Source organism: Molothrus aeneus, chromosome 2 (genome assembly GCF_037042795.1).
Source record: "Molothrus aeneus isolate 106 chromosome 2, BPBGC_Maene_1.0, whole genome shotgun sequence".
NCBI lineage: Eukaryota > Metazoa > Chordata > Aves > Passeriformes > Icteridae > Molothrus > Molothrus aeneus.
The window spans coordinates 48263071-48280257 of NC_089647.1; the positions used below are offsets into that span (position 1 = coordinate 48263071).

The 17187-nt window shown below is 36.6% G+C and overlaps 1 protein-coding gene across 2 annotated transcripts in view; it reads left to right on the plus strand.

Annotated features, from left to right (window-relative positions):
• FRY (FRY microtubule binding protein) overlaps nucleotides 1-17187 on the plus strand; it is a 159785-nt gene that overhangs the window by 68699 nt on the left and 73899 nt on the right. For both annotated transcript variants that reach the window (XM_066544888.1, XM_066544889.1), the window contains exons 15-24: nucleotides 1093-1264; nucleotides 2310-2442; nucleotides 6615-6722; nucleotides 10810-11065; nucleotides 12157-12339; nucleotides 13227-13313; nucleotides 14847-15106; nucleotides 15485-15674; nucleotides 16419-16543; nucleotides 16734-16791. In XM_066544888.1, the coding sequence (XP_066400985.1) occupies nucleotides 1093-1264; nucleotides 2310-2442; nucleotides 6615-6722; nucleotides 10810-11065; nucleotides 12157-12339; nucleotides 13227-13313; nucleotides 14847-15106; nucleotides 15485-15674; nucleotides 16419-16543; nucleotides 16734-16791 (1572 nt within the window). The remainder of the gene's footprint in view (nucleotides 1-1092; nucleotides 1265-2309; nucleotides 2443-6614; nucleotides 6723-10809; nucleotides 11066-12156; nucleotides 12340-13226; nucleotides 13314-14846; nucleotides 15107-15484; nucleotides 15675-16418; nucleotides 16544-16733; nucleotides 16792-17187) is intronic.

A 17187-nucleotide genomic window follows, 5' to 3' on the forward strand; every position in this document is an offset into this window, starting at 1 on the left:
ATCCTCTCATAAAACATGTCTGTATTAATCTTGCAGAATTAAACTGTTGTATCTATTCACTAAGATGTTAAAATAGAGTGATTGCCTTGAACAAATTATATTTGCTAGAAAAATGTGGAAAAGTAGATTAAACTTTCTACTGTCAAAAGTAGGAAAAATGAAAGGCAAGCTTTACTTTGAACACAGCTTTCATCTTTCTGTAGCAAAGTAAAAAAGAATGAAAAGGAATTTTTGAGCAGGCAGTCCTCACCATGCTCTGGGTCAGCCACCTGCAGCATTGACTGAGAAAGGTCCTACAAAGGACATTTTGTGTTAGCCCAGCTGAGAGGGGGTGGACATAGTCCTTAGCTTCTTGTTGAATCAACATCTGAAGTTTTACTGTTTCTCAACAGCATTGTAATTCTGAAAATAAAGACATCATAGTGCCACTTTTTTATGTACGTGGACTTTAGCATTCTGAAAAAAAGAATCCCCATAATCTGTGTAAATGCATCTCTGGGAGACTGTCAGTAGGACAGCCTCTTAGTTTTTGGAACACATTCCAGAGAAATTGAAAACATTCTAGTCTTTCAATCACTGCAATGCAAAGCTTGCAAGTTTTCCTCTGGTGCATTCCCAGAAGGCATTCAGATCACTTAGATTCAGCTTCCTGATATTTTCGTATTGTAGTTTTGGCTTTGAGCATCATTCCAGACTTTTCTCTCAGTATGATTAACCCTGGGGCCTTTCAAGACAGTTATTGATCTTTTTTTTCATAACAGATGTAGGTCATTTGTGTTTAACTGAAGGTCTGTTTAAGATGCATTGCTACACTACAGATCATATCCAGGTGTTTTATCCTGAAGATAAAAAGATAAAGTGCTAATGCAAATACTTAAAATTCTGAGAGGGGAGAGCACTGCTCATAGTCGAGATAAGAATTCACTATTTATTTAATGGGTAATTTTGTGAAATATATCAGACTAGTTAATCTAGTGAAGAGACAGAAAAAAGTGCCAGCAAGTGCATTCTCAACATATCAAAGTGAATGAAGAATATGAGTAGAATATGATTATTTGATTATGGAACTCATCCATCTTCTAAACTTCGCAGAGAATGAATATTGGCCTGAGAGCTTTCTTGGTAATTGCTGATAGCTTGCAGCAAAAAGATGGTGAACCACCAATGCCAGTGACTGGAGCTGTCCTTCCCTCGGGAAACACTCTCAGAGTGAAGAAAACGTATTTGAGCAAAACTCTTACAGAGGAGGAAGCTAAAATGATAGGTCAGTAAGAGAATGGACAATACAGAAACTTGTGTGAGAATGGATGTTGAACATGTTTTCAGCGCTTGAGCAGAATAATTTATTATTGTTAAGTATTTGATTTATTTTTGTATTGTAAGTATTTAATTTACTGTGTGTTCTAATGAAATGTGTGGTTCAGTTTGACAAATGCCATTTTTTGTAGGTTATTCTGAAAAGTCCTCAGTTGTGCTTCACAAGAGGTAGCAACCCTGTATTCTGAGAGAGGTTAAAGACACAGGTAGTCTTTAATCTTTCAGTACTGATAGCTGTGTTTATTCATGGATATTCATCCTATTAGAAACAGTGTCTGTGCTCAAAGATGTACCAGCTTTGAAAACCCTCAAAGATGCCGGTGATAGCCTCATTTTAATTGCAATATCTTAAACGTTCAAAATGGCAAATTTTTTAAATGTAAAATAATGTTGTACTGAAGTACCTCAGTTAACAGCACTGCAGTCTTGGGCTTCAATGTAGAGCAAGAATCCTGTGCTGTAGAAGAGCCTCTCTATCATGCCCTGAAGGTGCCTGGTTTTGTTGGAAAAAAAAAAAAAAAAAAATTTGGTTGCTTCCCTTCACACTTCATTAAGTCCCTAAAGTTGTGTGAATGAAATGAAGTCTACACCAGTGACAAAGAACTGTGTTGTACTCTGCTAGATCATTATAGTAATATCAAGAAAATAAGCAGTGTAAAACCCACTGCTGTTGGAGTATTTAAAGTATTTGAAGTATTTGAAGATAGTATTCGATAACAAATGTTTGCACTATTAAATTCTTGTATTAGCCATTTCATTGCAATTTTATGATCCAGTATTCCAGTTTCTCTGTATAATATATAAGCGTTCCTTTTGGAGCAGGCAACATATTCTGGTTTTGGATCAGGATATCATTAGTAATGGAATATACTATCTCATGAGGAAAGCATTTTTCTTACTTCATGCACCACAGCATGAGTAAGAAACTTTCTTTTTCAGAGTATATAAATATACAAATATCCCCAATTATACAAAACCACATATTTTTGCAGGTATGTCATTATATTATTCTCAAGTAAGGAAAGCTGTGGACAACATACTCAGACACCTTGACAAAGAAGTGGGTCGGTGCATGATGCTTACCAACATACAGATGCTTAACAAAGAACCTGAAGACATGATTACGTGAGTGCCAAAGAACTAATTCCCATGAAACATGCAGATGTAATTTTGGAACTTTTTCTCTATTTCTGTCTATCATGAGTCATCAGAGAAACAGCAAGAAACAGGAACATTTAGCTTAATTAGTGTATACTTAGAAAAAATGTTTATGACAAGTCAGTCTTGCTTCTTTGAATGCTGCAGTGTTTGAGTGTTTGGAACTGAAGATGTTCTTTATGTAGGTAAAATCATGTGTGAATTCTGTGGTTGTTTAGATGGTAGAAGTAGAATGCTAAAGTAGAAAACCTGGCAGCCTGTGCTCAGAACACTATCTCAGGATATATTTGCATCACTAAACATCAAAATGAATGCAGTGAATTCTGTAAATCCCTATTAATGATAATATTCAAAAATTCCCTTTGCTTTTCTTGCCTGTAATCAAAATCAAATCTTAATTAAAAACCCAAGTAATCTTTTGATAAGGTTTGGATTTAAGCAGTATCTCACTGGAACAGAATCACACCAGTGTGCTTCAAGCTGTGTTGAACAGCATCATTTTTCACTTTCATCCAGAATTATTAGCGAGGGATGTTTTGTGGAAAGAGAGAGCTGGTGAGGTGAACATCAAGTAGAGGTTAGAGACACAGACATCATCTTATACATGCAGAGCACAGATTGTAGAGATCTCAACTGTAAGGACACCTTGCGTATCTTTCCTGTTAGAGCAGTAGACATGGTCATTATTCTAGAAAAGAAACAACTCCTGGAAAAAAGTTTGAGATGTAATGAAAAGGATACTGCTCTCTTTGAGATTTTTTTTTTAATTTACTGCCCAAAAAAAGTCAACTTGCTAGGAGTACTGTGAGTGATAGACTGACTACCTTGTACAACTGATACAATCTTCATGTTTTAGTTTCTCCGCCCTTATTTGTTGCAGTGCCTCTAGGTGAGACTGTAAGCTGTGTTGCCAGCATTGTCTTACTTTTTTATATTCATAGCTATTATTACTATCCAGTAATATTTCATATTTTTCTTGTAGTACTACCCCGTGTCCTGTTCAGTTCTCACCCCCAGTTTTCATAACCATTTTGGGTATTCAGGCTTTTGTGGTAAGGAAAGCAAGTTTTGAAACTCACATTTTATTCCCAAGAGATAATTGCACAGTGAAACCTTGGGGATTAAGATAAAAAGTGTACTTAATCTTTGCTATAAATATCCTTTGGATGGTTTTTCAGCATCGCCAAAATTTTGTTTATTTTTAGAGTCGGTGAACAAATAGACTTAAAAGAGTTTTAAGTTTCAGGATATGTTAAGATTTAGTAGTAATTTTTGTTATAAACATGAAGATTGGAATATTTAGACATGTAAGTTACTGCCTTTTGTGTTGCATTTTATATCGAGATGAGCTCTAATTTAATACACACACTTGAAAGGCAAACGACATTATAACACATTTTAACTTGTTCTTTCAAGGGAAAAATATCTGGGATGCTTAATTATCAGTTGATCTAAAATCATGTGAACTCACAATGTGAACATCAGTAGCTGTTACTATCAGGATGAAAAATGATCCTTTCAAAAAGTGCATTGTGGGTATGTGGAAAAACCAACATTATTTTTGTGTAATTGCTTCCCTTTTGTTTGCAGAACTCTATGCTTCACTGGAGTTACATATTTATTTTGAATTCTTATGGGCTTTTATTGGTAGATATCACACTGTATTTATGTACATTTTGAAGTTATTGCTTTTGTCATAGTTACATAAAGTTTATGTGTAAACTGTATAAAATGAACACCACAGTGGTATTTTTATTAACAAATAAAATAAGAATCTGAGAGAAGTACCTAGGCAGACATAACATTGCAGATTCTGGAACTTTCTTTTGCAGTGCTTGCTTCTAGACAATATTTAATTACTGACCCTTTAAGCATTTATTGTTGAATTAATAATTGACAGTATGGAGAACCTCATTTAAATCCTGAGTAAGAAGCATCCTTTGCATCCTGCACTGGGATATGGATTTCAATACTGGCTATAATTACTTTCCAACATTTGGTTAGAAGAGGGCATGCATTTTTCTAAAATACAAACCTGTCCTTGCAAGTACTTCAAAGGCTCCCCTTGCCTCCCTTGCGTGCTGTGCCTGGTAGCTCTGATGGTAAGTTGGGAACCTGAGCCTGAGGTTTGAATCTTCTCCTGCTACTCTTCTGAGCAGCTGATAAGCCACAGAACACCCACAGATTTTATATTTATAAATAATTACTCATTTGGCTTCAGAAGAGTTTCCTCTCAAACTATTATTTTACAAGTCTCCATTTGAAATGCACAAACTTTGCCCTCGCTAGGGTCTGAGCATAAGAAAACTCTGCAAAGTTCCTTTTCCATTTCAAGTCATCAAGGAAGACTTGGTTTGCCTGCACATGAAATTCCCAATGGCACTTTAATGTTTACAACTGTAAAAATATAGGATTTTGCACTAGTTATTAATCCAGCTACTAGTATTTGCTTTAGTGATAATAGTTGAAAGGGGTTTGTTTATAATTCTCAGTGAGTTGTTGTATTTTACTCCTTTTCCAGTCAGTTGTTGACACCTTTCAAGTTCTATCTGTTAGAATACAGACATAGTGAGACGGAGGTAATTAATCATGAATATAGTTTCTCCTAACTGTACCATTAAGACAGTTAATTAGAAATGTGTCAACATTTTATTCATGTAATATATATCCAAGCTGATAAGGAGGGTGTTAAGAGACAGTATGGTATTCACTACAAAACTCTCTTTAATCTTAGAATTAAATAAGTCTAATATCAGTTTATGCCTTTTCTGTATGCACTGAACTCTTCTCAGTGTTAGTCACTGAAATAATGAGTACAGAAAATCTTCTTTCAGACTGCATTGCATCCAGGCTTTCTCTGTGACTGAACACAAAAGTAAGATACCCAAATGCAATGTCCTCTGTTAGTGGAGAGACAGAGTAATGTTGTAACCAGGGCAATGGACCAGGGTGCAGGAAAGCTAAGTTCATTTTTTGTTTTGTCACTCCATTTTAGTGTGGTGTTACATAGCTTACAATATCTCTTTCCCTCCCTCATTCTTTTCTAGTTCTATTGGAAGGATATTAAAAGAGGAACAATCTTTCTCTGCATGTTTATAATATAGTCTCCAAATAGGACCTTAATTTTTGATCCTTCCAAAACATATTCCAGGCTAATAATTAATAATATTGTGGGAAAGACTGCACAGTTTGAAATGCTGTTATGCTTTGGTAATTTCCTCTACACTCCATCATCAGATAATAGTTGATTGAGATAAAAATGAGCAAATAAAAAAAAATCCACCCTTTGGAGTCTATCTGAAGGACTTATTTAATCTGCAGACTTACCAAAAATGTTGAAAACAAGTCAGAAAACAACTGCATCTGTTTTGAAAATAATCGACAGCTGAAACTTGAGCTACTTTTGGAAGATTCATGGACTTCCAATCTAGTGTTTGGTTCATGCTGAACTTTATGCTTAATGATTTTTGCAGGCTGTTAGGGAACAGTTGTGCCATTCCACAGATTAGAACAGCCTTAGGGCTGCTAAAACTTGTTCTAGCTGATAAGAGTTGCAAAAATGCTGTTATCTCCGGCAGTGATCAACAGAAACTCTCTGACCATACCTACCTCTAAATTGCACACTTTTTTCAGTATTAAAATGTATCATGATGGTTTTCCATAGGTTTGTCCTCTGTTGGGGACAAATCTCTGTATCTTCAGTTGTGTTATTTGCACTTGTTACTCATCTCCTATTTTCTTTTTACAACTGGTGAAATATAGCTGCACTATGATGGAGAACACCCCAACTTGTTCCTCATTGCCTCGTCCAAAGCTTGCATCATATAAATGCTGATCTTAATGGAGGAATCCTCCTACATTTTACCTCCGTTTTTATGTATATGTCAGTTCCTCTCAGAAAGAAGCAAATTAATCATTAATAACTGATTTTCCAAGTAATGCATAGATATGATGCATGAAAAATGTCAAAATCAAAACCATTTATTCAATGGAAAAATGTATTCTTGTTTCCTTCCTACTTTATTATAGTGCCTAGCTGTCCCTCCTGATGTTGTCAGTAGGCCCCTGGCACTTTGGAGGTGGATCATTTAACACAGTTCCTTCTTAAGTTTAGTCAAAATTTTCTTTTAATTTTTCAGTGGTGAAAGAAAACCAAAAATCGATCTGTTCAGAACATGTGTTGCTGCTATTCCTCGATTACTTCCTGATGGAATGTCAAAACTTGAGTTGATCGACTTGCTGGCAAGGTAAGCTGTACAAACATTGACTGCTCCAGGAGAACAGTGTGAAAAGCTGAGCCACAGAATTAGACAGAGATGTCCTAGCATCTTTTTACAGTTTTTGCGGTTTTATTATGGTTCATAATTTTATTAAAAAGTTGGTATGTCCTCCAGAACTCATTCCCATCAGTATGTAGGTTACATGATATTCGCTGTTGTTCAAGAAAGTCACAACATTTTACTGTTTTCTAACCATCACAGCAGTCTGACTAACAGGAGAAAACATCTTTTCTCTGTAGTGAAAAAACAAGGAGATACAAAAAACAAGGTTTAGTTTTGATTTATGATTCCCACATTTCTCTCTGTTAAAACAGAATGTGCTAGATGTGGTATATTACAAAATCCTTTTTACGTTATTATTAGCATAAAATTAAAAAAAATATCCGTTTAAAAATATTATATCCCTCCATTTAATTTGTCTGAGTAGACTTCACTCAACAAGGTAGTCTACCACATGGCTTCTGCACCACTTAGGTTTCAGGACTTGTGGCAAATAATTGTGATAACAGGTGCCGGTCAATATAGACAAGTCTGTTATATTTCAGTTCAAGTATCCAAGACCATGGTTCCAGCTTGTGTTCTTTATGTAAGTGGATTATGGTATTAAATTGAACCAAGAGGCTTTGCAGCATATTGCTCTCAGGTAACTGTGGCAAAGCCACCCTGTTCTTGCTTTTCAAACATCACAGATGTGAGAATGGCAAATGTGGGAGCCAGAAGGCAAGATACAAAACCAGTTTTTCTGCTCTGTGAACAACTAACTCCCAGTGATGTGCTAAAACAATTGATTCTGGTAGTAGTGGAGAGTGCAGACAGCCAAACAAGCCAGATTATCAGCCAGCAGTAGGTGTGCTGTAGTGCATGGCCAGCTTGATTTCTTTGTGTGCACGTTGTCTGCTATAAATCACTTGTAGGTTGTTTTAAATCATTGCATTATTAAATTATACAGATACCTTATTAAACAGTTGCATCAATTCTGCTTAAGGGAAATTTAAAAGGACATGTTTTCCTTTAATCCAATATTTTAACTAGAGTTCTATCCTGATTAATGGCCTTAACTGAGCTGGTATAAAGCACATATCTATTGAGGTCACAGCTCTTCAGTCACAGGATTGTCCAGGTCAGATCTCTCACTACTCTTAAGAAAATTTGGACACCAGTGTGAATTTCTTTATAAATCTATGCTACCCTCCTTAAGTCTCACAACTGTCAATATAACCACTGGTCTATCTTTATTCTGTCATCAAACTTCATTCAGAAAAGGTGAGCTGTGATTCTAAATGTTTCTTGGGTAACTGCCCTGCTGGGACAATGCAAGCTGTAAGTTTACTGACTTACCTGACTCTGACTTTGAAAAGAAGTGAGATGTCAAGAGGAGCTGGGGGAAGCTTCTCTAGAGCAACTTCAGAAGCAATTACATGCTCAGCCTTTCTCCAAGAAGGCAAACTTTGGAAATCTGTTCTCCTCTCCTATGTGTACTCATGCTACAGCATCTTTTAGACATTGGCAGTGTTTTAAGTCATATTCCTAAGTATGAGCAAGGGAATCACAAATTAGGTAAAATAGGTAGGTACACCATAGGTTGGAAAGCGATTAAAAAACAGTTTATGGTTCAGAAGACTGGTGCTGAAACAACTGGGTAGGGTCTCAGTATTGCAAAGCAGGATCACAAACTGAATAGATACAAAGAAGTGATGTTCCTATGAAAAGACAAACCTTATTCACATGTATAGGTCTAGAAGGTTTTCAAAAATTTCTTCTGGTCTACTCAATATCAAGGATGCCTGATTTGGAGAACAGCATGCAAGCTGGGACACTGTAGTTGAAGAAGAGACTGATCAGAGAACAAGGGGGAAAATTATAAGTGAATTGAAAAAATTAGGTCTGTTTAGCCTAGGACAGCATGAACTGAAAACTGTCTTCAAAAATATACCTTCAGGGAAGAAAGTAATAAACTGTTTAAAGAATTAATACCTGGCCAAGACTTCATGTAAATCACCAGAATGCCTCAGCACCAGAGCTGTTTCTATTTTCTGTATACTGTCCCATAAAAATACTGTTTATTTGAGACCAGGCTGACTACTTCTCCCAATTTTGAAAGTGTAAGCCCAGAAGGTAAGCATCTGCAGTTCTAGAGAACACTGCATTACAATATTGTGTGTTCTGGATCAGAAACTAGACTCAATACAGGGATAAGAAACTAAGAGGTAAGATTTCAGTTTCTCCCTGTCTTTTAAAAGAGCCCTAGAAGCTGTTCTGCCAGGGATTTCTGGGAGCCTGTGCTGTTGAGATGGAAAGCTGTTAAATATTTTCTTTTCACAAGAGAAGAAGTTACGTCTTTGAGTTAATTGGTTCTTGTATTCACAGTTTGGTTTGAGTTTTTCATGCTCAAAACAGATCTGTCTTTTGGTGGTTTTAAGAAGCAGTCTGTAAGTCAGCAGCCAGACTTTTTTTTCAGAACAGCTGCATTCAAATTATAAACCATGAAGCAGATGTCAAGTATACACTGTACCTTTTGCCCTTTCTCTGCCCACTGCAACCATTCATTACAAATTCCCGAGCAGGTCTTAAATTTAACTGAAGTGCAAACAAACTTGTACTTGCTTCCTGCGCTGCCTGTCATACAGTGGTAATACATAGATGCATTCTTAAGCTCAATTTGAATTTCATTTTGTTAGATAGTGCCACTGGGCAGTAACTTGGGCTTAGGAGATGGCTTTTGTATCCTATTCTCTGTTATTGCTTTGTGTCATTGTGAATGTCATTTCATGGGTGACTTAATTGTGGTCTCGAAAGGTTTTGCTTGTTTATCCGGTTTTGGCATTCCGAAAGGGAGACAAAAATGATTATTTCTTATCCCAACAAAATACTGTGTTTCTAAATAAATATAGAAGGTCACATGCTTATTAAAGCATAACAGTTATTTTTGGAGTCATACTCACCAGGGGTGAATTTTCATGGCAGTTGTTTTCTTTTCGCTTAAATAAAATGTCCCCTGCCTCCAAATTAGGCAGCTATAATGAACCAGATTTTTTATGAACCACATCTCATCATACGCTTTTAACTGAATGGACTTTGGTTCCACTCCATTTGCTATTTTGGGTTTTTTTCTCCTAGCTTTCTGTCCATTTCATTATAATGAGTCCTCCTTTTCAACTGTGTAGATTAAATGTAGATAAAATACTTCGAAAATGAGTTCTAACACACTACAGAAAATTACAGTCTCATGGGTAATTAAAACAAAATACATCATAAAGGCAATGAACCAAAAATTGCAGAACACACTAATCTGAATTTACTTTATTCTGCCAACTTCTAACACAGAAGTGGTTTGATGATTTCTGTGTCAAAAGAAAGTATATTTTTTTTTATGTTGAGAAGGACTTCAACATGATGCAAATAAAGAAGAAAATAAAATTTGAAAATGGGATCTGAAATGTCACTATCTTTCAGAAGGACTTTGAGGGTGTTCAGTGTGTTTCTAAAAGTATAGAAAGTCCTGAGGCTGTTTTCTGCATTTCCTCATCCTAAGTTATTTAAAACATAAAGCAGTTTTTAATTCAAATGCCTAATTTTAATTCTTTTGAAGATTTGCTTTCATTAATTGTGAGTTGCGTCTTGGCTAAAGATTTGTTTTAACTGTTAGCTGACCTGTTGTGACTCTTTTCTTTTTATATTTCATGTTAAAAAATAAATACATGTATTCTGAAATTATGTATTTATTTCTAAGCCTTTTATTATCATACCTATGTGGAAGTTAGTAAGTTATGAATAAATAAAAAATATACTTAGTTTGAGAAAAGTTGCCAAATTATGTACTTTAGAGATACCCTGTTTTAGGAGGGGAGCACACTTCTTTGTGATCCATGAATGTATCTTCTGCTGTAGCAAGAATTACAATATAGAAAACAGGTCAAGGATGTTTATTGTGGTCAGCAATAATGAAACCATGATAGCGTCGTCCACCATTGTCAGTGGGAATTTTCCATTACTTCCATGTAGTGACAAGCATTCCTCATATCTTTTATTATCTGACATTTACTTTTACTTACAGGCTGTCCATCCATATGGATGATGAACTTCGACACATTGCACAGAATTCTCTCCAGGGTCTACTTGTTGACTTTGTTGACTGGCGGGAGGATGTACTCTTTGGTTTCACTAATTTTCTGCTACGTGAAGTGAATGATATGCATCATACCCTTCTTGATACTTCACTGAAGTTGCTGCTACAATTGCTTACACAATGGAAGCTTGTCATACACACTCCAGGAAAAGCTTCTGAGCAGGCTAAAACCAGATCTGCAGAGGTATGGAATCAAGAGATCTGTGTCCTAACATTTTTACTAATTGAAGGCAGAAGTTACGTTCCTTGATAATGCTGTGGTTTGTGTGTTTTGTATTTACTCACCTGAGAAGAATTCACTGTGCAATTGTTTTTTTAGGTAATTAGTTCACGTGTCTTTTGAGGACAGCCATGTCCTTGTGTAATACAGCAGATGTTGTTGTTGAGCAACATAAGAGAATGCATGTCAAACTGAAATATGCACATCAACAAAAGCATATAAAGGGAAGTATGTGTATGTAGATGTGGCAGAAGGACATTTTCCCAGGGCTGAAACAGATTGATAATGCTAGTGGGAATGCTGTGAAGAGTGAAGTGGATCTTCTTTTCCCTTGATTGATTCAGAAACATCAAAGAACCTGATTGTTACCATAGCCTGCTGTCTCCATGTGTTACAAACATTTCTTGGAACTGAACAGCTTTTCTCCTGCTTCTCCCATCTGCACTGTCCCACAGATATTTTCATTATGAGAACTGATTTTTAGGCTTCTTCTCTTCTCAACTAATCACACGGAGTATGTTTTCCTTTGGGCAAACAAGATGTGTGTTTTATATCACAGAGGACCATTAATTAATAGGTAGTAACAGGAGTACATACAAATGTAGAAAAGAGAGTTCTCACATACTTTTTGTTACATATATTGTTACACTTTACTAGTGCGGTTGGGTTCTAGAGGCCGCCTACCTAACGTGTTGGCTGCTACAGGACCAAAGAAGGAACTGAGGACATGCTATCTGGAGTAGAAAAAGTGTGGTGTTCACCGTCTGACTGATTCATTCATTCATTTTTTTAGTGGAGGGTGGAAAAAAGTGGGTATATTAATCGAAAATTAGAGGAAAGGATTTGTTCAAAGGACTCTGCTCATACATTGCTTTTGTGGAACAAAAAAGCTATGAAATTTGATTGTTTGAGAGAATATGTCACGTTTCCCCATCTGGCATCTACATGGCCTCTGCATTTTGATTCTTTATATGTCCTAGTTAATAAAATATTTCTTGGAGACCTGGTTTGCAAACACCACCTCTCCATTTCACCCCCCTTGCACTGTTCTACAGTTGATACCAAATGGATCCAGCCACAGGATGCAGTCTGAAAGGAGCCCCTATTCCAACGTCCTGCACGCAGTTGAAGGATTCGCGCTGGTTCTGCTGTGCAGTTTTCAGGTGGCAACGCGGAAATTGGCTGTTCTAATCCTCCGAGAAATTCGTTCCTTATTCTTGGCCCTTGGCCAGGCAGAGGTAGGATTTTTCTCTTCTGGAACTTTGAGTTAAAATTTCCTGAAGATAAAGCTCAAAACTGCTATTACCGTTGCTTTTAACGTAATTGCTGCAGTGTAGCAGGTACGCACTTAGTTTATAAAAAAGCATTTGATCTCAGCTTACTGTTTCCATTTGCCTTAACACTGCAAACCTTTCTATGGACTCAACAAGGTAACATGAATGGCAAATGCCCCGTATAAGAATATGAAGGGAAATGTACAGCAGCTTCTATCTTCTCTTGGAATTATGTGAATGTAAAATACACTGTAAAACGCTTTATATTGCATGGACCTTGTTTGTATTGTCAAGATAATAAATTTATATTGGAAATGAAACCCATTCCTGTGCCATCCCTTTGTGGGTGAAAAAACCCACAGCCTAAGACACCTTTCAGATCATTCACATATATTTTCCTTCTATAGTAAAGACCTCTAAGTCTTTTTTATGGGTACAGAAATATGGAGAGTCATGTTGTGTACTGGCGGTCACAACTCAGTGAGCCATCTAAATGCCTAAGAACACAAATATGTGTTTTCATGGCAAAGGAATGCTTCAATAAACAATAAGCTAATTTTTCAGTCTTTTGATACTGGCTATCCGAAGTCATTTGGGATTTTCTGATACGTGCTTTTGTTCTCTAAGCAGTGAGCTATAGCCACAAATTAACTTCATTTCAAACCACAGCTTGGATCTGGTTCTGAGATTAATTTGAAAAAGACAAAATGTACCCATTGTTAACAATGAATATTTTTAGCTACTTCAGAATCATGTCATAATTTTTAGATGTTTCTGTTGCATATCCCAGAAACATAAGAAGGGAAATAATTTGGTCAGAAGAGTAAACTTGTATTCTCTGTGTTATTCAGGATGATGACAGACCTATGATTGATGTCATGGATCAATTGAGTTCTTCTATTCTTGAAAGCTTTATTCATGTGGCTGTTTCAGACTCAGTAAGTACTACTTTACTGTTACTGCTTGTGTTTGCATAACAAATGTTAGACATGAAATACTAAAAATTATACTGCTAAAAAATCAAAAAAATCATAGAGCTTTACTGCTCCAGCCATCTACCCAAGAGCTCCAAGGCTCCACGATGTCCCAGACAATCTGTTCTATGAAAGTAATGATACTATGGATATGGAAGATATTGCATACAGAAAAAAGAACAGTTGAGAAAGTCTAATTGCTAGCACCACCTAATGCTGGAGGCAGTCACTGCTATCATCTATTTGAAAGGGAATCAGCTTCAGCTCCCTTGTGTCCTCAGGAAGTGGCCCTGCCTGCACACCTGAGCATAAGCTCCAGAGTAATTCACAGCAGGGGTGAAGCTCTCCTTTTGCTCTCTCAGGGGTCTGATGTGTCTGACATGCATCAGAGCCAGCAGAAATTGAGCATTTTAAATAAAAAAGTGTCAGTAGAAGAACTGATACATAAGACGACTGATTTTGCATGCTGTCCTAGAGATTAGTGAAATGCCCATTTCCAGAGGGCAGGAGCAATCAGTTTGGGGCATTTTTCAGCCTGATTGAGTTTAAAGCAACAAATGATCCTGTCCACATTGAGTGCCCTTTGCAGGGCACTTTTGGATTTGTGGATTTGAGCCACATGTTGTGTGCTCCAAAAAGTAACTCCAGCCAGCAGCCAAGCCTCACACAACTGCTCACTCACTTTCCCCCAGTGGGATCAGGGAAAGAATCAGAAAGATAAAAGCTGGAGAACTTGTGGGTTGAGATACAGACAGTTTAACTGGGAAAGCAAAAGCCATGCACACAGGCAAAGCAAAACAAGCAATTAATTCACCAGTTCCCATGGACAGGCAGGTGTTCAGCCATCTCCAGGAGAGCAGGGCCCCATCACATATAGTGGTGACTTGGGAAGGCAAATGTCTTCACTCCAAATGTCTCTCTTCCTTCTTCATGCCCCACTTTATACACTGAGCATGATGTCATATGGTATGGAATCTCCCTTTGGTCAGGTGGGGTCACCTCTCCTGGCTGTGTCTCCTCCCAGCCTCCCAAGCACCCCCATCATCCTCACCAGTGTGGCAGTACAAGAAGCAGAAAAGGCCTTGGCTCTGTGCATGTCCTGCTCAGCAATAACAAAAACATCTCTGTATTATCAACCCTGTGTTCAGCACAAATCAAAACAAAGCCCCATACCAGTCACTGTGAAGAAAATAAACTCTACCCCAGCCAAAACCAGCACAGAAGGGGACATTAAACTGGTGGGGAGGTTGGGCCCCTGTGCATCTGGAAACAGAAACTGAACAAGAAAGAGACATTCTGACTTCATAATACAGGAATTAGGAAATTTGTCTGAAATAGCAGCACCTGGGTTTGGGTGTTGCAGTTTTTAGAGGCCAAGGTTTGAATTTTGTGTTTTCATTCTGTTCATTAATAATAAAGCAAAGCAAATGTGTTGCCTCTGTGCCTGGTTTCTGACTAGCACAGCAAGGAGAGTTAATTTATCTTTTCTCTCTACAGACAACAATCCCATTAACACACAGCGTGGATTTGCAGTGGCTGGTGGAGTGGAATGCTGTCCTAGTGAATAGCCATTATGATGTGAAAAGTCCTTCCCATGTCTGGATTTTTGCACAGTCCGTCAAAGACCCATGGGTTCTCTGCCTTTTCAGTTTTCTTAGGCAAGAGAATCTCCCAAAGCACTGTCCTACAGCACTCAGCTATGCTTGGCCGTACGCCTTCACAAGGCTACAGCTGATAATGCCTCTTGTGGATCCAAAGTAAGTGGCAATCTGAATTTCGCTTTCTTTTGTATGGGCTGTGTGATTTTAATGTAAACTTTTCTTTGGTCTTGCATTTGAGTATCAGGCCACACATCGTGCAAGGTGTCACCGAGAAACTGGTGCCACACAGGTTTGAGTTTCATAATTGCAACTTGTAAGGTGGAAAACTCCCATTTTCTACCTTCGTTGATTTTTCCATGTCATGGCATGTTGAATTGCAGCTGGTAGATACATAGCATGATTTATTCCCTCTTAAATATTTTAAAATATATTGTAAATATATTGTAAATAAATTACACTGTAATTAAAACTTTAGTACTTATAATCAAGACTGGAAGATCGTTTTAAGAATTATGTTTAATTTTTAAATTCTAGTATTCCTGTTAATGCAAAGAAAACAAGCACAGCAAGCAGTGGAGACAACTATGTTACTTTGTGGAGAAACTACCTTATTCTGTGTTTTGGAGTAGCAAAGCCCAGTATTATGAGCCCAGGACACCTGCGTGCTTCAACACCAGAGATCATGGCTACCACCCCTGATGGAACTATGAACTATGATAACAAGGTGATGCAACATGTTACAAGTAAACTATTCCTTTAGGAGAATTTTAAGCTGCATCTGCATGCAAAGCCCTGTCCTGGTGAAAGTATTTCAGTTAGGGAATGTTTTGATATATGCAAACTACATAACACACATAATTAACAACTAAAACATCTGTATGATATGATGTGTTCATAAATATTTGGCAAGAGCCATGGTGTTTTCAATATATTGCTTTTTTTTTTTTGCATTCTGGGTGATGCGTATTCAAAATATAGAAGGTCTGAACATGTGTTTTGAACTTAACTTTAGTTTGTCATCTCCTTTCTTTCTTTGTAGAGCACTCCAATTCGTAAATTTAAAACATTAGGAAATAGAGCAGATTTCAAATGCAAATTGTATTCCTGTTGGATATATGCCTGTCAGAAATAACAATATATAAAATACACTTCCAAGTAGTAGCAACCTGAGAGGATCAGTAGCTTCACAAATGCAATACTGGAATATTCCAAAATAAAATAAATTGCAATAATCTGTACTAAAGCAAAGAGATTTCCCAGATGTATTTACTTGTTAGGTATTATTGAGATGATTGTCAGGTAGCAGACATCCAGTTAGACTGGTCGATCGATATCTATAATTGTAAAATCATTCCAGCATGTTTTAAAAATATGTATTGATTCTCAGACAATGTTTGTTTGTAAAAAAAAAAGTGTTTACTTAATATTGATATCCTGAGAAACTCAACAATATTTTAATATATTTTAGGCTATTGGAACTCCATCTGTTGGAGTCTTACTAAAGCAGCTAGTTCCTTTGATGAGACTTGAAAGCATAGAAATAACAGAATCACTTGTATTAGGATTTGGAAGAACAAATTCCCTTGTTTTCAGGTACTTCTCCACTTATCATATTCTCAGTTATTTGCCTATAATACAAGTGTTTTATTTTTGTTGTAACTTAAATGTATATTTAAAATTTTATTTGCACTTTAGAGCTTCATTTTTATATGCTGGATAAAATATTTATGCTTTTCAAAGGACATTAGATTTTTTAATAAATATTTATGTTTTTTTGATTTAGGGAATTAGTAGAAGAACTCCACCCACTAATGAAAGAAGCCCTAGAAAGAAGACCAGAGGTTAGTTGCAAAAATCAAACGTACTATTTTTTTTAAATGAAAAATTATTTTTAAAATAGTAATTCTGTCTGTCTGAAATACAAATATATTCTTTTGTACTAACTAGAAAATTAATTCTGTTTGCAACAAGAATTTTATTAATTGCATAATTTAAAATAATTCCATTCAAACCTACTTTAATTTAAGTTCTATCAGTGATCTGAAATGTACAATATAGAATTCCATTCTGAGGAAAAATTTCCCTCCAATATGGAACCTCCTGATACAGAAATTGCATATATTGGAAATTCACTTTAAGTATCTGAAAAAAAAAAGCTTTAACACAGCTGGGCTACTAGCATATTTTGTAGCAGCATTTAGATGTTCTTTTATTTTCAGGGCAGTCAGGGTCACCTA